The 24,605-nt window shown below is 49.9% G+C and overlaps 1 protein-coding gene across 2 annotated transcripts in view; it reads left to right on the plus strand.

Annotated features, from left to right (window-relative positions):
• LOC119407274 (uncharacterized) overlaps positions 1-24,605 on the plus strand; it is a 114,314-nt gene that overhangs the window by 78,153 nt on the left and 11,556 nt on the right. Inside the window, exons 1-2 of one of the 2 annotated variants that reach the window (XM_037674164.2) lie at positions 5,492-5,668; positions 7,399-8,997. In XM_037674164.2, coding sequence (XP_037530092.1) covers positions 7,494-8,997 — 1,504 coding nt within the window. In that variant the 5' untranslated portion in view covers positions 5,492-5,668; positions 7,399-7,493. Of the gene's footprint in view, positions 1-5,491; positions 5,669-7,398; positions 8,998-24,605 lie in introns of those variants that run through there. The other variant, XM_049419573.1, reaches the window with a different exon arrangement.

The raw sequence follows: 24,605 nt of genomic DNA on the forward strand, positions 1-24,605 counted from the left end.
AAAGTTTATTGAGTCTGAATCAGGGTGAGTCCGCTTGAGGAAAACATTGGTGAGTCTGAGTGCGAGTGAGCCCTCAGAGCAGAATATATTTCCTGAGCGTACGGAAATACGGTATTACCGCAACACTCCTCCTTTCTTGCTCGTTGCGCTTTTGCCGCTCCTAATTACAAGGTACGCCAACACCAGAAATGCGTTTTCCAATATTACTATGGGGATGTCGCGCCTGATTGTTGCTTCTCAGCCTAGGCATTGTAAACGAGAAACCTGTCTTTCTGTGGACGCACTGTCACTGGAACTGGGAACGACTAAAGCACAACGAAAGACAATGTAGGAACGGTATCACCGTAACTTGCTAAAAAGACCCTAATACAACGTTCACGGGAACCGTAGGACAGCTCGTATCCGAAATTCATATAACCCGAATCAACTTCCACAATGTACGGACCCCAAACTGTTTTTTTCTCATTTGGCACATATATTTTTGGACCATCTTGCCGTACAATTTATGAATAATGATAATAAAAAAAAAGGGAGATTGCGGATCTTTTTAATCGACAGCATCGACGACCGCAAATATACTGGCTGCTTGTTGATTGCTGCACAGCCGACAAGAAAAGAAAAACCGATAGGCTTCCGCGAGCTATTTTTACTCGAATCAAAGGTCAGAGAGGAACTTAATCACGCACTTCGTGTTTGTTTTTGAAAGAATGTTTGTCAACTGTCGTGTGACGCTAGCACCATGGGAGGCGACAACAAAAATATTTTGCTTCTCATTTTAAGAAGTCTTTGCTTCATTTTGCCGTTATTGTGATTTTGGATAACGCTGCGAGGCGTATATATTAGCATTGTCGGCGTTTTGATCTCTGCAACTCAAGTTACCAAGAAACGCACGACAAAACACGCAGAAAGGCGCCGCTTTAAGTGTGTCGGTTTTGCTCTGTGTTTTTCGGTTTCAGAAATAACCATTAAGTAGTTTCTGGTGTTTCTGAACTAGTGCGAACTATGAAATAGTTTCTGAACATAGTACACGCTATGTTCTTGTATCTCACTCCACCCCCGCCCCTCCTATCGGAATGCCGTTGCCGTGCAAAAATCTAAGCGGGACTTTCCCGCCAGAACATTCTTCCGCCGAAAAAAGTATCGTTCCAAGAACACCTCAATCTAAGCACACAGGTGGTCCTGCATTTCGCCTCTCCTTCGAAATGCGGCAGCCGTGTACGGGAATCGCACCTGCGACCTCGACCAGCTGACACCTCGTCTACTAAGCTGCTTTATGGCTTGTGTGGCTTTGAGCACGTTTAACCCTCCACATTCCAGCGATACTTAAGCGCAGAAGTCACTGGCTTGTAGAAATTACTGCTGGACCATGGCCTCTTATAGTAAAGCTCCGAGATCATTTTTAGAATACCAGTCGGGACGCTGCTTCGGCTTCTTGGAATCGAACAGAGTACCTTCTGCACTGCAGGCGCCCTAACCACCTGCCCAGGGCTTAGAGTCGACACGGTGACATCCTGTCACTGCACAGAAGATGCGAAAACAGGCTTAGCGGACACGTGCGAAGGATTACATTTTTCCAGTCAAACAACCTCCACCGCAGACTGGCAGAGCGAGTCTTCTTTTTCCATTCAACACTGGCTGCTGCTTTTTATATTTTTATATTTTTTGTTATTACTCTTCTGACATTGCATTGTACATCCATGGTGAAACAACGCGAGAAAGGTACCATGATTTTTATTTTGGAAAGACATTACCGAGCAAGGCATATTCTGACGTGTACAAAAATACCCCCCCTCCCCCCCCCCCCTTTTTTTTCTTGTTTTAATTAAGCAAGACGTACCCCACACCTAGCGAAATCCGAGTGCATCGCGGCCATTTCAGTTTCACTGAGGCTATCTTGATTCAGGTGATGGCAGGAACCCGCGTTCATCGCCACTGGTGACTCGACTAAGCTGTACTAATATCTTTAAAAAGACAAAAGAAAAAGAAAGACAAACACTTCAGCTACTATTTACGATGACTCATGAGGCGTGGCGAAAGCTTTTGTGATAGCGTTCGTCGTCCCTGCGCACGGGGAATGCGTCAGTAAGCTCTTGGGGCGCGTACCAATGTAACGCAGCAAATTCTCAGAACACGATTCTATATATAAAGCTATCTGTTCTGCTTCTGAAGAAGAAAAAATAAAAATGGCGGAACGTACAGCTATGCCGGATAGCGCTGTTGGTCGGAAAAGTGTCTTTCTAGCGCATGTTCAGAATACTTTTGGGAACTGCTGACCCGAAGTTCCCGGGTTCGATCCCGGCGGTCACATTTCGATGGAGGCGAAAAATGCTAGAGGGCCCGCGTACTTTGATTTAGGTGCACGTTAAAGAATCCCCAGGTGGTCGAAATCACCGGAGCCCTCCCGCTACGGCGTGCCTCATATTGTGGTTTTGGCGCGTAAAACACTGGGAATTATTAGTATTAATGGAAAGGAAGCCAGTTTTTCAGCATAGCTCCGACAACCTTTCTTAGCGACGCCTGGAAACTGCAGTGACAGATTTGAATCGCCTCAAGCGAAACTTGCCCTATTCCCAGCAAATGCCAGTACACAATTCGGCTGTGGCAGTGACGTCAGAAACGATTTATTCGGCATTTGGGAAATGTGTACGAGTGCCCCATTCTAGTATAGTTCAAGGCTATTCATTGGAGACTACTCGTATGACTAGCCGTACGCGCTGGCACGAACGCAGGCACATAGGCGTCGCTTGTCTTCTGATACGAGATGACTCATCGCTACCACTGGCACCGGGGCTTAGTGCCAGTGACAGCGTTATCACCTATCATCATCGGCGTATTCAAGGGGAAGAACCCGCCACAGTGGTCTCTTGGTTATGGTGCTCGACTGCCGACACGAAGGTATAGCGGGATCGAATCCCGGCCGCGGCGGCTGCATTTTCGATGGAGGCGAAAATGTTTGAGGCCCGTGCACTTAGATTTAGGTGCGCATTAAAGAACCCCAGGTTGGTCGAAATTTCCGGAGCCCTCCACTGCGGCGTCCCTCATAATCATATCGTGGTTTTCGGACGTTAAACCCCAGATATTACTATTATTATGCTGACCCGAAGGGCGCGGGATCGAATTCCGGCCGCATTTCGATGGAAGCCATATGCAAGATACCCGAGTACTTAGATTTAAGTGCACGTTAAAAAAACCCAATGTGGTCGAAATTTCCAGAACCCTCGACTACGGCGTCCCTCACGATCGCATCGTGGTTTTGGGGCGTAATATCACAACAGTTATGTTGAGGTAAATAACGCCAGTCGAGGATGCAGCGTGCCTTCCTTATCAGACGTGAGGACGATGGGTTTGTTCACGTGCTATACATTATCCACAAGCGTAAGCTAATATCTTGCACTTCAAGCAGTCTTCGTGTAGTGCCCAACTTTTCTTGGGCGAATACAAGAAGGCCGCCCTTATCAAGGAAAAAGCTCGCGTTAGCGCGTTCTTTCTTTGGTTGTTTTCGTTTTCGGTAGGCACAATTTTATCTTTAGCCTCCTACGCGTCTAGTAGGTGCTGAAGTTCGCCGAGCGGTTAAAGAAAACAAGAAACCAAAAAGATGCAGCCGTGCAATTTGAATTCCGAGCGACCCTGCGCGCCCGTCGGAAAGGCTCTTTGCGTGTGCTTCAGATCTCGAGATCTGAAGCTTCGATCTGTTTGGCGTCTTCGCCTCCTCGCAAAAACGTTTCTCTTCTATTCGGTGTCACTGTCGTCTATGTTCTTTACGAGCGCTCGCAGCATGCGCAATTGAACACTAAATCGTGACTGCTCGTTGGTGTAAATCACTGGGGGGGGGGGGGGGGGGGGTGCGCGACCCCCCTCCCCGTTGATACTTATTTTTCAAGCATGATACTTAAATTGCGTGACAGTTAAGCATAGCGCATTCAACTTTTTAACACCCCGCGTCTCCTCGACAGGAAACTGCCTAGCTATGACGTCACCTCGTGTCGCCTAGCAACCACCGGGCAGAGATGCACCTTCTTGCCCAGCTTGGAAACCGCATACATGACCATGTAACCATTGGTCACGTCACCAAAACACGTTACAACTAATCACGTGATGCCTTCCCGCCAAAAACCACGTAACACCTAGCCAAGTGACATGTTCCCGCCATAACGACGTAACAACTCGCTACGCTGTTAGGTCCAGCCATTCGCCGGATTTTTTTAACGCCTGTGTATTTGCAGTGTGAGCTTATAAAAACAATATGGCCGTCATGGCAAGATATGTTTCCCTCCTTGTGATTGCCGGATTTACGCCACTGTCGTTGAGTGTTTTTATTACGTTGGCCCCGAGAGAAGCGTTTCTGTAGGGTGTCCAAAGACGTTATACTCCGTTTATTACAATCAGCTGCAACGCTGTGGAAGCTATGCAATTAAGGTGTGCGGTCAACAAAATGTATGAAGACCGCGCGTCTCTAGCTTCTATTTCGTCATTGTAAACATGGCCTCCGCGATTGGCCCCGGCGGCGCGCTACCTGAATTTAATCGCGGAGGCCACGATACGAAAGCAAAGAGACGCTAAGCGATCCAGAAATGCCTGTCGACAACCGTGTATAATGGGGGTTTGTGTATTTCTAAGGCGCAAAGCACCTTCATTGATTACTCAAGTCTTAGAACGAAAAGAGAATCACATTACGGGTGGCAAAATCGTTGATCCGTTTCTCGGAGCGAAGGCATTACTACAAAAAGTATCGCTCGTTTCCGTTGCACCAGTTATATGAAATGTAGCTAGGTAAGCGGCGTAAATAAGGCGATTACTGGAGGGTACGAAGCTGCGATCAGTTCGCATCGCCACGGCTGAGCATAACGTTAACGACCAACGCCGGAGCCGCAAACTGCGCGCGCTCGCGGCGAGCCCCGCGCAACGACTGTCGCGGCCCTCTCGCCGCCGCCAAATGCCGGTCTCCGTGGCACGAAAAAGAATAAAGATAACATGGCTTCTACCGCCGCCATCGCCGCTTGTAGGCGCGGCATTCCCCCTGTTTCTCTTTCCTTTCTCGTTTTTTTATCTCGCTTTTATTTTAACGCCTTCGCTTTCCGGGCACAAGCGCGCGCTCTCCACGCCGGCACGGCACTCTCCCATTTTTAAAAGCCTCGCAGCCGGAGCAAGATGCACGTGGGGAGGCTGTGCGCGAAGCTCCGCAACACGATCGCCCATTGGACGAGCGCTTTTCCCGCGCTTTTTCGTAACGCCGCTCCCGATTGGTCGATAAGTCATCCTCGCTCGTTTGCTTCACTCTCCGCGGCTTTGTGTGCGGCGGCGCTGCGGACGCAGCCACGTCGCGCCTCGCGGAGGAAAGTAGTTCCACCCGGTTCTTCTCAATTTAGCCGTTAATTAAGCAATTACTGGTTAGAAATTTGTAACGGTTATTGTTAGCTGGTGGCACTAAACGTGTTACAACGTGTCTTTGAGCGTGTCCTTGTTTAATAGCTTAAATGCGCAACCCACCGAAATGCAGGGGGGGGTGTCGGCCTCCTACAAAAACGACGTGACGTCTCGCGCCGCCACAGAGTTGTGCGTGCGCTCGCCCAGTAGGGTTGTGTGTGTTGTGTCTTGTGCGATGCATTGGATACCCGTTTGGAATTAACCTGGGATTTTCTATCCTTACGGATTACGGACTCTCTACCAGGTAAGCTTAAACGTGTCTGAAGACTCCGTTGGCGCACGTTTAAACTCTCTTCGCGCGCTGTCGTAGTCGCGCAAGCCGAAAAAAAAAAAAAAAAAAAAGAACCGGCGAAACGCCGGCGGGGAATGAATGACATTTAAATGCTCGGCGCCGGCATGGCGGCGTCGGTCGCTGACGCTGGCATGTTTCTGGCGTCGCAGGTATGCGGCGTTTGCCGGTTCGGCATACGTGGTAGTGTTTCGCGTGTAAGAAGTTCCACGTATCATCTGTGAGGTAGCGTTTGAAGTTGTCACGTCGGCATGAACGCGTTGGCATCTGTGGTAGTTTTGGACATGTTTGAAAATGCCGGCGTTAAGGAGGTGGGATTTTGAAAAGTGGGCGGACGCCTTAGCCAACGTTGTAGTCTGGAAATTGGCGCCTTATGTTAGCGCCTTAGGTTGGTTTCGCTTGTCGCTGCTGCGCGATATTTAATTTTTGATAATTTATGTGCTATAGAGGTCAGTTAGCGCTGTCACGCCTGCCGCCTTTTTTTAACCTTATTTTATTTTGGGGAAGATTTGCAGTTGTGACTTCCGTTTCAGAATTTGACTGTTGCGACTCAGATGTTCGCGTTGCTTGACCGTTTAGCCACATCCGGTTATGAGCGTTTCAGATTATGGCAGTTTTTTTTTCTTTTCCTCAACGAACGCGTGTGCGCGTATCGGAAGAGGTTGCGATGTGTAATCGTTTGAGTTGAACCCCTGCGGGCAACTGACTGAATCCGTGTGTTTAAATCGACAGCCCCTCGAATTAGCCGGCATATCTGGACTTATGCGTGCACTTTACTGTTTGGTAGTTGAACAGTTTGTACGTGATCGTGTTGAAGGTACGTGTCTGCAGTTCGCTGCGCTGTCTTAACCGTAATGTATGGGCCTAAAAACTTACACTTGAGTTGTCTTGTTGCCAAACCACGTACCGCAAGCTTAGAGGAATCGATGCTATGTTGACACGCACGTATATCAGTGTGCACTCTTTTGAGCCACCTGCTGCTGCGATCTAGTTAAGGTGCTCGACTACTGACCCGAAGGTAGCGGGTTCGAATCCCGGCCGCATTTCGATGGGAGACAAACGCGAGAGGCCCGTGTGCTTCGATTTAGGTGCACGTTAAAAGAACCCCAGGTGATCGGAATTTCCGGAGCCCTCCGCTACGGCGTCCCCCGTAATCGTATCGTGGTTTTGGGACGCAAGACCCTAACATTTATTAGTCCTTTGGCAAGTTAACGACATTACCGTACCGCTTCTCCTTTTCACTCTCGATTGGTTTTAGCCGCTTACAGTGTCAGCGCGTCCCCCGAACGACAGATTCCGCGTTAACATTGCGTAGGCTAGGAGGCGACAAAGGCCTTAATTTTTGAAAAAAATGCATTTCTGGTGTTGTGGTGCCTTCACTGGAATTGGAAGCGGCAAAAGCACGAGTGAGATAGGAAGAGCGGTGCAAAGGCTTATTTGCGTACCGTATTTCCTTAGCCTGCTAAGAATGTTGATATTTCTGTGCCGCCTATAGACCTTTTTCACAGGAGAGTAGACAGGCTGACGTCACAGCCTCGGCGGTGCATTTTTGGCAGGGTCACGCCTACCTTGCACAGCCCAAAGGGGATCATGGCGGAGGGAGCCTTCTGTGAAAAGGTCTATAGGCGATTCGAGGCGGCTCGTCTCACGCGTCAGGTCCGCCTGTTTGTGCATTCCGTTCGCAGGCCATTAGCAGCCGTCGGCGGCACCGACGGCGAACCAGCTTTGGCTTGGATGGTCTTCGGACGTTGGCAGCGACGCTGAGCGCTCGTCGACGACCATGATTCTCTCGTCGGCGTCTGAGTCGAAGGTCTTTGCTTCATCGTACGACGCCTTTATGCACCTTTCATTCGTCGGTAGTAGCGGGCACATGATGTCCTCAGACTCTGCGTCTCCGTACCGCTCTCCTCTGGACCACTGTTCCCTGGAGGAAGCCGAAGAGGTGATTTCCATGTACCTCAACGACCACCACAAGCCCGGTAGTACTACTACTACTCCCGGCGTCAACACCATAGACGACTTCCAAACTTTTCGCATCGTCAACAAACTAGAAGACTTCCAGTCTTCTCGCAAGGACCTCTGCTGCGAGTTACTGCCTACGCCTCCGCGGTCTCCCGACCGGACGGACTCCTCGTCCTCCGGCAGCGACGGCGAAGGCCCCGCGACTACTTCAGTCCGAGGTAGTGGTCCTGCCGGAGGCGTTATTCACGACTACTGCGGGGGCGTCGACTTCAACGACGTCTCGCTCGGCGAGGCCTTTTCCTGTTTCGAGATGGATGAGGTGGACGCCTCGGAGATGGCCGACTTGACGTCAGAGGTCTCTACGTCCCCAGAGGAAGCGGAAGTCATCCTTAACATCCTCGCCAAACATGAGGACTTCCTTGATCAACTCCTGAACGACGAGTCTGTTTTCAGCTCGGCCCCCGTAGGCGACGGAGCCTCCACGGAAGACTACGTCGAAGACCTCGACGTCGAGTTCTTGGACCCCTCAGGTCGTTCATGGCTAGACTTCTCCTCTCTTCACAGAGATTCATGGCTAGACTCGTCCTTACTTCACAGAGGTTCATGGGTAGAGTCGTCGTACTCTCTTCACAGAGGTCCACGGGTAGACTCGTCGTCTCTTCACCGGGCCTGGTCCGGCTCCCGTACTCCTGAACCGCAGCCTATCTTCTACGACGAGCCCTCTCGACAGCTTCTTCACGACTGCATGTGGTCAGGACAGTGCGCCGACGACTGCAAGCAGAAGGCGGCCCGCGAAAAGGGGTCGGCCTCCTCGTCGCTCCTGGCCTGTTCGCCGTTCGAAGACCTGGTCATCTCCCCGGCGTCCGCCATGACCCCGACGTCTCCCGATGATGTCCTGGACATGCGGATTCCTCTGACGCCACCCGTGACCAGAGGAACAGGGTCAACGACATTGGCTGCCGTTTCACCCGCGACTACCTCGACGTCAAAGATGACTTCGGTGACTTCATCTTCAGTGCGTACTGCCGCTGCTGCGGTCGCAGACGACGCCTTGGTTGCCGGTCAGTGCGTCGACCCCAGTTCGGTTCTGAGTTACACGCCCCTGAGCGACCACTCGTACCACCAGGCGACCTCTTCGGCTCCCCCGACGCCGCCGGACTCCCCGAAGGCCGTCTCGCAGCAGTCTTCTTCGACGCCGTCGTCGACTTCTAGAGGTGCAGGGAACGGGTCTGCGGGCGTAGGACAGCTCACTCTTTACCGTTCTCACAACGGCAACTGGCAACGCGGCGCCATGGTCATGTCGGATACGCCGTCTGAATCGGGTAAGTTCATGCCCTCTTGTATTCCTTATGCTTTTTTTTTTTATCGCACTCACATATAACACCTCGGTTAGGAGTTTACACTTTAGATCAAGAAAGCTTTTCAAGTGTTCGAAGAATTCGACAAGAGTTCGAAGAATGCTTTTTTTTCACCGAAAAACTATTTCTGAGAACACTTGGATTCATAGCCGATACGGCAAGTTGTGGATCTGTTACTAAGCAGACATGTTGTAGAACAGTATTAGTTAGCAAGTACAACGTTAAGCATATAAATTAAGTCAAGGAAGCATAGACGCAAGCATAACAATTTTCAAGATATTCTGTTCAGGCAGCGTTGCCGAAATGAAGTACATGTTTTGAAATCCATGACGTCACACTGATATTGAGGCGCTGACATTCTGGCGCGAAATTAACTTAATTCTTTTAAAGATCAACCCACAACACTGAAATCGTACAGTATGGTTCTCAAAGAATAGTTTCACTGTAGTGTCACATTAAGTGTGTGACATTATTGGTGCGCCATTGTAACCGCTATCAGCATTGCCCTATCGCAATTTTTCTTTTTTTCGAACTTTGATTTCAAATCTGCTAACGTCTGTGACGTGGTCGATTGACCGCGCATGTCCACTTTCATTTTATTCATTGTAATTTTATTTATCCATTGTAATTCACTAGCACGGCACCGACCTGAAACTTTTCTTCGAGTGTTTGTGTAGTCTGCCGACATGCATGTTCCCGATTTTTGAGCGAGGCTGAGTTTTTAGTTTTATTTTTGCGATTTGGTACTCGCAGTGAACTTGTCTCCTAAATACCGTGCGGGTAACAAAAGCACCTAACACTAAATGGTGGACGGTTATTTCGCTAGAAGCTCTTTGCAGGTTGACCTACAGAGAGAGTCTTAACCTACGACGACCGCAGGTCAAACCCGAACGCAATAGGCGGGTCGGGAAATAATGTAACAACCTTCAACCAAAGTTTGTCGTCCCAACCCGACACATTGAAAACATGTTTAAATTCAATCTGCGCGTTGCTTGCTGCGAAGCCAGGAGATTTGTAAAGGTATTAAGATGCGGCGCTTATGTTGCTGTGTTTTATGCTTGCTGTGTTTTATGTGCCTGAGTGAATGCTTTGAAGTATTGGTGGCTGTTTTTCTAGGGAGGTCTCCCAAACTTTGCTTGAACTCTAGAAAATTATTTATCGAAAGGGTGAATCGAACCATGTACCGTGCTTTGAATTATTATCAATGTCTGTTCGGAATGATCTCTTTCTACGTAGTTCTGTTCGCGTTCATTCACTCACGGCATATTGGTGTGTGTGTGTGTGTGTGTGTGTGTGTGTGTGTGTGTGTGTGTGTGTGTAAGGACATACTGATTAGAACTAGATGCGCTTAAAGTGGCTGCGATCACTCTTTTGACTCATTTTCAAGCAATGTCTGTACAGTCACCGTCACACTTTAAATGGAACACGCCCACCTAAGAGGGTACCATGTGCTAGCCAATTGCAATCCTCCGCCTGAAGCTTCGTCTTCGCGTAAAATAAGCCCCGATTTTTCTTAAATGCTGAGCCGCTGTGTGCGATTTCGTAGATCGCGTAAAGTATTTCGACGAAGTCTGTGCTACATATTCCTGTAAAGTTTCTTGGAACGTGTTTAACGTTTCTTGGTGTCCGTGTTTCTCGCATCCTTACCGATAAATCGGCGTTTTCTGTCTGTTTTGATTTCCTCTGCGCGTGGTCTCCTCTTCGCGCGCTTTCTTTTTTCCGGCTGCTTCGCTAGCGAGCTACGCAGTTGGCGCGAACTCCGTCTTTCGCGCGCTTTTTTCTTTCTTCTTTTTGGCGCGCTATCGGTGGCTGCCTTGCCACGCTTGAGCGGCTAACGTTTCGACAGTGTTATTACAATTACGGGACGACATAGGTGGACGGTTAATAAAACGTGGCGTCAGGGTTTTTATCCTTAGCAATCCATTCGTAGCGTAGATTAAGACGAGCCGATCTTGTTTTCATTGCGCGTCGTTTTTCCGTTAACATTGCGCCGTGATGTCGTCACAACTCTCGACTGCATTTGCGTAGCCTTGATTACTTTTATATCCTTAGCAATCCATTCGTAGCGTAGATTAAGACGAGCCGATCTTGTTTTCATTGCGCGTCGTTTTTCCGTTAACATTGCGCCGTGATGTCGTCACAACTCTCGACTGCATTTGCGTAGCCTTGATTACTTTTTTTCTTTTGACTCAGTTCTAACGTAGTTACTAGCTCATCCGCTGGGATTGCGCTTACTTCGAGCCATTGCAACGAATCAGCGAAAACTACGCAGTCGCCTCGCCGGCTTTCCTCGGCAAAATGAATCGGTACTCATCTGATTTCACCTCCTCAAAGCAAGCAGTTCTTTTCTATTGAACGTTCTATTTGGCTGTAACGTCGCGAAACCTTGTTTTTCGTGCGTACCCGTACTACCGCTTGCTGTACCGGTTCAAGCGATTGCGTTTTATTTTGACAGCTCGTTCATCAATATCGCCCGACTAAATTACTAAAATTCCGTTCACTTGTTCAGCTGTGATTGACCTTTAGCCGTGTGTTCAAGGTTAATGTATTCCCTCGTAACCTGCTAGCAAAGGATACCGTATGACTTCGTAACCTGTTTGCTAAGGATAACGTCCTCTGCCCTTTAATCAGCTCGCTAAGGAACGTCGTACGGCCTTGTAATCTGTCTGCTAAGGACAACGTCGTTGCTCTTGTACCCCCCTGCTCAAGCAACTGCTGGGCAAGGCTGACGTAGTCTGCTCATGTAACTGCTCGCTAAGGATAACCTCATATGGCCTTGTAATCTGCTCTTGTGCCACCCTGCTCAAGTAACTGCTCGCTAAGGATGACGTCGTCTGCTCATGTAACCTGCTATCTATTAATTACTTCAGCTCTTATACTCCCTTGCTGAGGAGGATAGCCGAGGATAATCGCGCGTAGTCTGGTCAGCCAGACATCTGTTCCCGATGCACCGTCCCCCCCCCCCCCCCCCGTTTCGCACGCTCTCTTGTAAACTTGCCGGCCGCCTTCCAAAAGAAACAAGCCGTTCGCTGCACCGCTTTCCCGAACGCGTCGTGTTTGTGTGTTGGTCGGCCAGCCAGCCATACTTGCCGGCCGCGACGACGTGCCATTGAACCTACCGGTCTCCCTCCCTCCGCCCTCCTAAACACCGTCCGGTCTCGTTCTTGTGCACGATGGAGGGGAGGACGACCGCCACAAGCCCTTCTCCCGAGCGTGGTCGTGCGGCTAGAAGACTTCAAAGTCGTCGTCTGCCACGCCCCGCCCGACGTCGTCTGGCGTTGTAGTAGTAATAGAAGCAGCGCGAAGCGTCTTTTTGGTGTTATGCGTGTTTTTCTTCGTTGCGTTGTCGTCGTTGCCGCGTTTCACCGCCTTTGTTCATTGAGAGGGGGGCAAAGCCCACGCCGCTGGTTAAAGACCCGGGCGAGCGCGCTAGGCTAGCCCGGCGCGGCGCAGCGCTTTTTTTTTTTCTCCCCAAGGTCACCAGCGCCCGCCGACAAGGCGAGAGGGCGTTGCGCCTTTCCTTTCGTTTGGATGCGTTTGCTTCGCGCCTCTTCCCCCTCTCCTTTTTGTCTCCTCTCCACGTTGTCTCGCCCTCTCTCAACGTCCTAACGTCGCGTCGCCGCTGACGTTGCTTGCTTGCGGAAAGAGTTATAAGCGCTCTGCACTGGCTCTTCCTTCTCGGAAGAGGCCAGCGACGGCGTCGGAAGGGGAAAGAGCGAGCGGGCGCTTCTTTTCCTCTTCCTCAAAACCCAGGGCTCCGTCCGGAAACCCTGGGCTCCAGACGCGCGCCACGGCTCCGTCCGGGGTCTGGCGCGATCGATTCAGGGCCGCCGTGGTTCTGGCGCTGGCAGCCCCCGAGGTCCTTCACCTTTATTTCGGGGGCCACCGGACTTTTCGTGTAGGGCTGTGTGTGTTTGGTGGTGGTAGACGACCTCCGAGGGTTTGGGTGCCATGCCGCATTGCCGTGTTTCGATGGGATGGAAAGGAGGTGTGGGAGGAGGGGTCTGCGCGCGCTTTGGCGTCTTTGTAGTACGTGAAGGGCCCAGCCGCTTTTAGTTCTTTAGATATTTTTACTCCTCTTTGGGTGTTAGAAGTGGAGTAAGCGAGGTCTTTGGCTTTTCTCACGTCAGGGTCGTTCGGAGGTTGTCATTGGTTTGACCGCTGGCTTCCTCCATTGGGACTGATGAATTCGCGTATTCGCTTTTGCAGGAATGTGTCGAGTTGTCCGAGAAATTTGTTTGTTCGTTTTTTTGAGGAGCGAAGGGTCAGCGCGTGTTAGTGGATTGTTATTCTGCTGTTGAATTTGACGCCCGTAATTTCACGAGAAGCGCAAAATTTCTCGCTATGGCGTCGCTAGCAGTGCTACTACTGAAGTATTTAGGCCTCTGGGAAACAAAGAAACCAGACCTTATCCTTTGTTGCTGTTCCGCGAACAAGCTAGGCTTTCTGTGCTTACTCTCGCGTCAGTATTTTTTGTTTTCTTAAATTTTCATTTTCTTCTTCGCGATCGTATTTACATATTCCGTGAGGTCGCTCCTACGACGATCGATTAGTTCTGCGTGCCTGCTCTCTTCTTCGAAACTACAAAAAAAAAAGAGTAAAAAAAAGTACTCGCGTGCATTTCTCTTGCTCTGTGTAATGTGTATTGCAGGTCGCAGTACTTTCTGTGGCGGAAGCACACAGTGTCTGAACGCTCTGTAAGTGCGTGGTTAGTGGTGGCGTTTAGTTGTCTTTGGTCAAGGGCTGTTGAACACTGTTCCCTCTACCCCCGGTTTCTTTTTTGTTCCCCGGTTACTCGAAATGCGAAAGTTAGTTGGCCGTTTGATTCATTCAGCTGGCGTCGGAGCGTATCGCCGCTTCCTGTGATTCGCCTTTTTTTTTGTTTTTCCTTCATTGCGGTTCGTAACGCCGCCACGACGTATCTTATGTGCGGTGTACGCCTTTATTATATGTCGTGCGTACACGCACTACGCATATGCAAATCGAGCATCCCGCCCTGCGGAGATGCCGGAATAGCTTTTTTTTCTTTTGCTTGTTTCTTTTCAAGGTATGATTACGAACAAACGCCCCGCGTCCGCAGCATACGAGAAAAAAAAACGCAGTTTCTGTTCATTGTTTTCGATATCAAACTTCCGTTCTCCTTCAGCCGCATTTACTTTTCTTTTAACGCGATAGCGTTAAAGAGCTCGTATCGCAGAAATTCCGCCGTCGGCGTCGGGGCCGTTGGTTGTGAGCGAAAAATCATCTTGTCCGTGACCGAAAAATCGAAAAAGCTGCAAATAAAATAGGTAATCAAAATGCTAGGTCCGTGTAAGAATCGAACCCAGGCCGTCTGCGTGGCAAGCAGGTGTTCTACCACACAGCCACGCCTCTGCTTGGAGCTGCACTGAAAGTAACTTTCATGCTTCCCAAAAATACGCGTCATGTATACAGGTGTCAAGAGTACGAGATGTAATATCGCAGTAATATTGCGTGGTACAAGCGTACATTGCCATCGGGCGTCACACCATATCAATATCATAACGACTTCGTGGTTTAAAGATAGCCACCCATTACAAAAGGCAGACACATTACTGCGCGTATTCCCTTAAGACCACGTAGTGGGTGCATCGCAACTTTGAAAAAGTTTCTCGCGCATAACTGCTCCTGCTTTAAAGCATGCTACCCATTACATAAGGCACACACCTTAGTGCGCGCATTCTGTTACACTCGTAGTGTTCTAACTGCACACTAGGAACAGAATATCGCTATCGCGTTCAGCTCTAAAGGCGAAGCTTAAGCGTCCCCCAATTTTTTTGTTTTACTTGGCAAGCACTGATGCTGCGCTGCAAAGGCCGACGTCGCTGGTCAAATCAACCGTCAGGATTACTGATTACCCACTGCTAGTTCGTAGGCGCGGGTTCGTTTCCCGGACCGCGGCGGTCACACTTCGAAGGGGACCGAAATGCGAGAATACCCACATATTCTTCTTTTATTGCGTTAAGGCATGCCCCTTTAGGCATAATGATTTATGTGTATCTCTGTGGTAAGTCTGTACTGTAAGGTCTGTGTTGCGTTATGAAATGCGCGTTAAAGAATACCAGGTGGTCACACAAGTTCATCCGGCGTGCGTCATATGTCGTGGCTGCGGTACATCACTCAGACTCGTCCTGAATCACTTACAGCCGGGGATGAACGCGTGCCTGTTAGTTCTCGCGTGGTTAGCGTAGCGATTTCTAATTTTTTCTTTCTCCTCGTTCTAACAAGCCTAGGTGACTGACTTGCGCAATGATAGTTTGACATAATTCGAACGTGTCAAGCTGCAGCTCAACAAGCGCGCTAAAAAACAAATTTGCTCCTTCGCTTCGCAACCAGCGTCTCTGCATTCGAAAGTGCTTCCGCGCGCCTTCGCACACGTGTGCGCGTGGGCGTCGTAGACATTGCCCGACAAGGTGACGTCACACTGGGCGTCAGCGCTGCTTCGTCGTACGCGCCTAACCTCGTCGACCTCCCGTCTCGTGTTCTGGCCGCGCTGTTTCGCTTCCGTGTTTTTTCCTTCATGTTGTTTTTGCCCCGGCGAAGCCAAGAAGGGCGTCTTCAATTTTTTTTTCTTGCTTTCATTGCGTGTTTGCCGGGCCTAGCTACCTACTCAAAGATCCTCCGCCGACTAGCGTACGAGCGGCGTTAGGCTGAAGACGAACTCCGCTAGCGTCGTCGCTGGTGAATCACCGCCGCTAGGAAATCTTGTTTCCCGCTTGTTATGCGCTGGCTGCCGGTTTTTGGGGGGGGGGGGTGGGGGGGGGGGGATGTGTCAGCTGCTAGTCATTCGGGACTCTCTTCCGTTATTCTGCCCCCCAGCAGCGAAGTTGTGGGCCATACTAGATTCGGAACGACCCACGCTCTGGTCTTGGCTGCTGCTTCGGCGCCGTTGTGTAGTAAGAGTCGACCTACTAGCGTCCGGCACTGACTCGCTTTTCTTTTTTTTTTTTCTTGTACGTTGCCTGGGTGAATGGGCGAACCTACGCTTTCTTATTTTCCTTCAGTGTTGCTGCGACGTCCCGTACTACTACTACTACTACTAGAGCGTCTTGTATCAGGGTCAGTTATTCTTTCATCTTTAAAATCCGACTTCCGCGTTGCAGTTTCGCTTTCGTCGATTTTGTGTGCTTCTCTCGTATTCCCAGTGTTCTGTCTGGGTCGAGTCTGGAGTTGTTATCGCATCTGCGAAGCCTAAGTTCGCGCGACCTCTGTCGAGCTGCGATTTTGGTTCGGCGGCTGGCGTTTATCGTCCTTTTTCGAAGTTTTGTGGTTCCGGGTGATAAGAGAAAAGGTGATAAAAAACTGATAATAAAGCTAGGGGCGCTGCTGGTTTTTTTCGACGAGGACGCGACGGCTGTCTAGGACGCTCCGGCCTTTGTTTTTTTCTTTTGGGACCCGGGGGTTTCTGCGCGGCGCTTATCGTTGGTGACATGGGATGACCTTTCTTCCTTGTCATCTGACCCGCGTGGATAATCGTAACTGACGAAGCCGTGAGTCAGCGCTATCTATGATGCAGTGTTAGAACAGAGGGCCGTCGCCTCCCCCCCCCCCCCACGCGCGCACACACCCACCCCTTCAATCTCGCACGCGCGGGCACTTTGTTTTTCGTACTATTAACCACGTCGAAGTGTTTGCTGCCTTAGCGACAAGTTACGTTAATGGGCAGTGAGAATATTGTGCGAAAAGGTTTATTATCGTTTCTCGCCACTGCGCATGCGTCATATCCTCTTGGATACCCACGTTAAGTTCCGAAAATAGCGAATCGTATTAAATAAACGCTGGTGCTACGAACCCTATTCAAAAACTTGGATGTGTCGTTAAACGCGCTGAAAAACTAGAAAAAACAAAAAAAAAAAACGTTCGTTTCACATTATAGCAAGTCAACGCGCCGGCGCATCTTGAAAGCGTCTGAGCAGCGTTTCATGTTCTTGCGTCTGGAATTTATAGCTTTTTGTTTGTTTTTAGATTGCCTGCGGCTTTCCGCGGTGGTTGACAGATTACATTCGTATTCTTTCTTTTCCTTTGGATATCGGCTGCTGTGAACAGCTGACGGAAAGAATCGTTTGCAGTAGCAGGCGAAACACTGATAATATATTCAACAGCTTGGCAGCGTTCCACTGGGTTTATTCGCAAGCGAGCGCGGTATAGGGCGACACATTTTACTGTCTTTCTGCGTTTATTTCTTTCTTTTTTAAGGCAAACTTCGCAGGCAGCTTTGTACGTAGATCTTCATAGATCACTGTAGGTCCTTCCCCCCCCCCCGCCCCACCCCCCTCCATTAGAATAAAAAAATTGCAATGTCTCGGCGCTATCTCGGTCATCGGCACCTGACCCCCTCGCTGAAACACCTGTATCGAAGAATTTCGATCACCCCACTCGCGCAGACTGCTGCCAGACGTACGGATGGATGGATGAGGCGGCTTTTCGTCTGCTACGAGTAGCAGACGGATGATTTTGTACGGATGACCGGTTTGGCTTCATTTTTTTTTACGCTGTCCTCGCCCCCCCCCCCCCCCTCCCCGCCATGCGCTAAGGGTGACTTCCGTAGACAGGGGAGGCGAGCCGGAGGGGGGGGGGTTGCTCTTGTGGAATGCAGTTCACCGGCCCCCCACTCGCCACTTATCCGCACTCCTGAACAGCCTTCTCTCCAGGTATCGCTCGCTTTTACTTCTAAGCCTCTTTCCTCTCTTTCACAACTCGCTCGCCCCTTGGCTTGCCTTCTCCCCTTCACTGTGTTCATCTATCTAGATGAACGGCGCTGTTTGATTCATTCTCGGAAGCCTCGCGCTCGGTTGGGGAAAAGGCGAGGGGGGCAGGCTCGTAGTTTCTTCGCTTGCCTCCGTCGGTATCAAGCCACCCGTCGTTTCGTTCAAACTCCCCCCTCCCCCCCCCCCCTTCCCCCAAGACCGACGTCTCGGTTCTTGCTTGTTAGATCCGCGTTTACCCCTTTCTCATTCTCTCATTCGTTCTCGCCTTTCAGAGGATCTCCAATTACGTGCAGTACAGTCGAGCCCCAGGGGCTATTGACAGTCGATTTCTATAACGCGAAACCGGCTTCGGAGGGGATTCTCGCCTGTTGCACGTTTCTAATCTTTTCCGCGAAGCGTTTCCGTTCAGTCCGCAATTTAGGCAGTTTCGCAGGGGGGGGGGGGGGAGGGGCTTAAACTGAAATAGAGGGGTTTTTTCTTTTTGGGCTGACATGGGCTAGTTGTAGCCATTTACTGCACTGCGCGGATTTGTTAAGACGCGGCTTCGTTGGTTCGTTTCGAATTGTGAATCCCTTTCCGAATCGAAGCCTCCCCATCGAAACGAGCATTTTTTTTTTTCACCTTGTTCAGCGGTCGTTTTGTTCAAGTCAGGTGAGGTTGTGTTCGAGAGAGGGCTTGGCGGGTGGGAGAGGGAGGTGAATGGCTGAACGACCGTAGTTTAATGAATGGGGTTCGCAGGATTTGGAGGGGGGGGGGGGATAGGGGTACCCCTGCTCGCGGTTTGCTACGAGCTGTCACCAAACGCTCGTTCACGGGACCTTCCACCCCACCAGCAACACCATTACCTGCCTAGCCTTCTGCGAAACGGCTCTCGTGCCGAAGAGGGGTGCGCGCTCATAATGAAAACACCTTGCCGCGGGACCCCGCCACATTTACCTACCTACCTACCTGCCTGCCTGCCTGACGGCTTCCCCAACCGTCATCGGGTACAGGCCATTTCGTTTGTCGACTTGTGACAAAAGAAAAATTCGCCTGCTACAAAATGGCGGCTTCTGCGAGTGTCACACTAAAAGTATGCCTTGTCATCATTGACTGGCACCATCTGTGATTGTACAAATGTCGCCGATTCCATCGTATTATGCCTGCAATCGTATCGTGTCGCGTATTGCGTCTCGATAGTTAACCACGTACGTAATCTTGTTCCCTCCTTTCTTTACCCCCCCATTTTTTTCCCCGTAGCGCCAGTTCGATTACTCCCGTGTAAATTGCCTATCTTTGACTCGTTATGTTGGATGGGTTAGCTTAAATTACTTTGTCTCGTTTGCTCATTAACGCTACCGTTTCCGAGCATTCGCTAGATTTTATTACGCCTGTAAACTCGCCGTTATCTAATCGACGCTTCATCTAGACTGCGAAGAAAAAGTATACGAAAGTAAATTTGTATACTGTTGAATTTAAGTTGAACGCGGGCAATGTTTTATTGACTGTCTCCGCACGAACATTGAGGTGTTCCTACAGAATCAAAGTACGCACAGGGGTGGTCTAAAGTTCCCAGGTCCTATACATTTATGAATCGTAATGGGTTCGCTCAGTACTTTTCGGCTTATTACCCAGACAAAGCTGTACCCTCTTTACCTTAGTTACGAACCAGTAGGACTGTCAACTGCCTAGCTACCAGATGAATCTCGAATTTGAATTCGGTCAAATTTCCATCGTACTCGGTTGCAAGAAAGTGGGTGGAACGATACTAGAATGGCTTAATGAGAGCAGCATTTTGGGCAAGTTGGTAATCCATCACTTAAAGAACGACTGGGCAAACGGGTGTGTCGTCCGTGTTTTTCTTTTTTTTTTCGTTTGCGCGATCGTTCTGAACCTAGAAAGACGTTTTTCTTCGGAACATGCCCGTTGAGTTGTCGACACCTACGCGTGTAATTTTGCCGCGTACGCACTCACCTCCTCTGTCGTGTGTGGCCTACATTTTGTCGCTCGGTCACGGTGGAACAAGATCTCTAACGCGATTTTTTTTGTCTCTTCATACTTGTGTCCGTAGCGGCCAGGAAAGGCGATCCTTTGGAGACGGGGCTATTTTTAGCTCGCAGACGCAGCCTTAGTGTGGGTGTTCCGCGGCGCATCGCCCACACACTTACGATGAACGGGTTATCCTCTGGATTCGTAGTTGGCTATTTTTGGCTCTAGTAATGGATGTGCTTGAGCACGCGCATTGGAGAAAGCCCTCGTGGCGCATCTATTTTGTTTTTTTTTTGTGTGTTCATATTTGTTTACGTGCACCTACTAACATCGTATTTTATTTATTTATACATACGGCAGGACATTGTTGTGCATTGCTTACGCATGAACATTTTTCAACATAAATACAATTTTAGGAATCGGGAATATTATATAATTAATGAAACGGGTAATATTAAACGCAGCGTAAACCAGGTTACCCCGTGAAAAAATTCCTCCAATGGTTACGACCTTATATCACCTGCAAGTTCCATATTTCAAATGTGGGACGAAAGCTCTACTTATAATATTTTAGTTACGATGCTCGACAGAACCAAGTGAATAGCACAGGAAGTTAGGCCACGGAAAGCATAGAGACGTTAATGTAGTCTATTAATCGCGTCCTCAATTGAGATAAATTGAAGTGGACGAAAAATCACCCCTTCTGTCATTGTGATCTAACCCGGAACCTTAGAATTTCGCGAAGCATCAACGCTTTTTTTTTTTTTTTTTCGGTGTGCTGCTTCGGAGCTTCAATCGAACCGTCATTCGTGTCGTGTTCGTCGCAGTCAGATTTCAACTCATTGCGTCATATTGGTTTTTCGTCGCGCCGATGCGTCATTGTTGGGGGGGCTCCCCTTTCTACGTGTTTACATAAGCCGGCTGTGCGGCGCGACGTGTTATTGTTTTACTAGAGCCCGACTACAGTCTTTTTTTTTCCTTTCAGTGTAGTGATAGTCGCTAGCTCATTCGCCGTATAATATCACGCTTTCGCTTTGTGTACGCGTTTTCCGCTCAATACTTCGGTCGCCGCATTGTTCGGGCTCATTCACGCGAGTCCGTCTGGCTTTGTACGCGGCCGCTGTGTTTTTTTTTTTTTGTCTTCTTAGCTGCTCACCTCTTGTTTCACCATCGTCTGTTTAGGTACTCACCCCTTGTATTACATCCGCCTGCTACTGCCTGCAGAAGACTAGTCATTAAACCTTGCCCTGTTATCCATCGTGGAGGACGTTTTCTTAATTGCATTTTATATTTCCCCAATTTTGATATTTCTTTCTAGTTTAACCACAGGTGTGTTCTCTCGAAGATACGGCTCGCTTTTACTATACGCGTTTTTATTTTTTCTTTCGGTTTGCCCTAAACATTACGCGAGCAAGAAAGAGGTCACGCTCAGCTCATGTGCGCCCGATTTCGCCCGCGCCTTACGCAAAGCACTTACCTAATTTCCCGCTGCTCTAATGTTAGCCTCGACTTAACGTGCTCCTCGCGTTTCGTCTGAAGGTGGTTGCGCCGACTCGCGTCTAACGTACCGCCTAGAGATAGCGTCAAGGAACTTGCGTTAGGGCCACGGCTGTTTGTGCTTCCTTCGAGCGCTTGCGTATGTTTGCATCATCCCGCTCGGGTTCCTTATTGTGTTGCGCGCGGCGGCGTTTATTTATATCTTTTCAAACCACCTCGTCACGTCGTGAAAGCGTTCGCCGCGGCTTTTTCAAGGCCGTTGCGTACCTTCGGGATGCGCTGGCTTCCTCCTCCGAATCTACCTGGCAGTTTTTATTTCCTGGGAGGGAGGGAAGGGGGAGAGTCGGTGGGGGTTGCCATGTGCCATAAGCTTACAGCCTTTGCTGCCGCTCGCTCGCGCGTTTTCCAGCGGACCTTGTTGTGAGTGAAGGTTGTTCTTAAGTGGGATGGGTTGGTTCATGAACACCATGGCGGAGCAGCGGAAAAATAACGGTACTGTGAGCACACAGGACACATGTCTCCTGTGTGTTCGCGGTCCAGTATTGTTGCCTGTAACAACTGAAGTGTTGCGCGCGCTAAGCACGTGGATGAAGACGCAGTTCTCGGCTTGGAGGAAGGAAACAGTTTGGAGGTAGCATTGCGCACTGCGACAAAGATAGATAGTTGGTCAAGCACGCGCACAGCAGTCTTCGCTTGCACCCGTATTCGCGGCCGAGGCAGTGCTCCTTAATTTTTTCTTCGGAAGACCGCGTCATGTTGTAGTAGTTGTAGTTTCCCGTCGCGACAGCGCTGCAGGCAAACGCGGTAAAAGACTCCGCCGCGTTTTGCAACCATTTCCTCGTTTAGCTGTTTATCGCGCGTCGCGCTAGGTTTTGTCTCTGGTTTTTTAAACGCTTCGGTGACCGACAGTTGTGTGCGCCAGCCTGTCTATTGCGTGCTCGCCGAGGTTCCTTTTAGTTTAGGCTTTGATTCCCATTCACGCCGTCGGCGCAGCTGCTTTCAGAGTACGCGCTTGTTACCGCCGATTACGTCACGCGGTTCGCACTTGTACGACCGGATGTGTGTGTGTGTGTGTGTGTGCGCGCGCATGGTTGTGCGGGTATTGTTGTGTAGACACTTCGCCGTCGTGGTTCAACGTTCGAGTTGTGTATGTGCGAGAAACGCGAGTAGTTAATGCCGTCACGTTCGTTTACTACGTTTCTCTTGACGATCGACGTCATCATACCTTGAACGTTCTCGCCGAAGTGAACAGTCGCGGAACTTGATGTGCCTCTGGGTTACGACTTAGTAACTGCGCGTGCGTCTATTTTGTCTGTATGGTGATTGATTTTACGTGCAGTTACATATACATCTATGCTTAGAGGTAGAGGAAGCTGACAAAAGCGTGTGTTACTACTTAGACGTGGTTTCCCGCAGGGGTTTATCTAAAATTTCGATTTTTGGGGGGATTAACAGAACGCGCTTGGTGTATAAATTCCTGGTTTCGCAGTTCTTGAATACGGTATTAGCGCTTACGTAAGTCGTCTACTGCGTTACACGGCTTTCTCTTCTGGTTGAATGTTCCTGCGCTACTTTTCTGCTCTCTAGTGTCTTCTGGTAAAGTTTTCTTCTGGCATGTGTCGTCTTCCGTACGTCCCGTTCATAAGGCGCTTCCGGTTTCGGAACATCCGGGGTACTTGAGAGAATACCGAAGCGAACGCGGGGGTGTGAGTCTCCGAGCATCTTGAAAGCGCTGTTTCCGTGCTCTCTTTCGTGTCTTTCTTCCTAGGACGACGATTGGCAAATCGCTAACGGATCCCACATCTCCGCATGGTTGCGACAGCGTACTGCAACCGGAGGAGGAACGCTGAGAGAGGGGGAGAGAAAGTGCAAGCTAACGCGGCAGCGCAACCAAACCACCCTGTGAACAGCGAGCAAGCCGGCCAAGCATGGAGAGGCCGGCCGCCAAGGCTGGCTTGCTCCGTGCGTATGCTAGGATACTCGGCGGAGCGCGCGGGTTCGTGAGTTACCTATGTGAGGCAGTTCGAGTCTGCTGCGCATTCGTGGCTTGGTGGCGCCATCTGGCGGCGGTCATTGGAACTTGGCGCCACCCTCCGTTGATTTTTTTTTTTTGTCCCGGCTGGTAGTTCGCGAGGTTCTCCTGATCCTTGCTCGCGTCCACGGTGCTCGCGTCTTTCTTTCTTTCCCGCATTATTTTTTTTTTCGTTTTACGTACCGATATGAGCGTTCGTGAGGGTCGGAGACCCCGGGTTCACCTTTTCCCTCCTTCTATGGCGCGAGAGGTTGGTAAGGAGCCGGGAGGGAAAGTGCATCTAGATATGTACATCAAGTTACACACATACACGCAAACGACGCGAGGCCACACAGCAAGTGCGCGGTCTTTGTCGTTGCTTTCGCGTGCTCCCGCCAGATCTTTTTTTTTTTTTTTTTTTTGTACTGCACCGGTCTGAGGTGCTATTATTCGCATTGGCGAATTCGAAAGGTGCGTTTGGTTTAGTGCGCGTTTGTTCGGTGGAAGTTTCGGGTTGGGGGAGAGGCGAAAAGCGTTAACAAGCACTCCATGCAAAGAGGGACCGACCCCGAAGTCGCTTGGGGGGAGGGGGGGGGGGGGAATGGTTGAATACGGGGTGAATGACGCGGTGAATGGGAAGTGCCATTTATTTTTATTTTGTACATTGCCTAGACGTCCAGGTGGATGTAAGGTGCAGCTAACGTGCGCTACGCACACCGAGCAGGCAGGAGGCGCGATCAGATGTTCTCCGCGGGCGGCGGCTGCGTCTGGGCCGCATTTCTCGCAACCTCCCCTCTCCTTGTCCTCTTAATTCGGTGCAGCGTAGGTTCTGGTCTCTGAAGACGCGTGAATGCAGTCGGTTTGCTCGCGTTGAGCTGATCGCAGGAATGTGTGCAAAGGCCGTCGACGAGGCTTTGTTTTCTAGGGGGTACCCACAAAGTGAGTTCCATTGGAGGGGGGGGTGGGACGAAAGATACAAAAAAGTGCAAAATGTTACAGGTTTCCTCAAGCGATAACTCGTTCGTACAATTTCGCACCGCTGATTATGTGGTTGCCAAGTACGGTTTAAACGTACAAGCCACACTCTCACTGACAAACGCGTGCTGTCTAAAAAAAGAAAATACGAATGGATGGGTTTGTTAGTCCCACATTGTTCCCGTTCAAATCGTCTATGATCGTACTTGTGCAGTTCTCAAGCTACCCTTGTAACTTATCGCCCAAAGCCCATTTCCTGCATTTTGCTGAAAATAATAATTCATTCATTCGCCGTTTAGTTCGCGCTGCTCCTGTCCGCGTCATCTTTCAACCTTCTCGCGAGATATTTCCGCTTCCTAAATTCCCTCCGGTGTGTCGTAAAAGCTTAGAGCAGT

This window comes from Rhipicephalus sanguineus, chromosome 10 (assembly GCF_013339695.2).
Source record: "Rhipicephalus sanguineus isolate Rsan-2018 chromosome 10, BIME_Rsan_1.4, whole genome shotgun sequence".
NCBI classification, from domain to species: domain Eukaryota; kingdom Metazoa; phylum Arthropoda; class Arachnida; order Ixodida; family Ixodidae; genus Rhipicephalus; species Rhipicephalus sanguineus.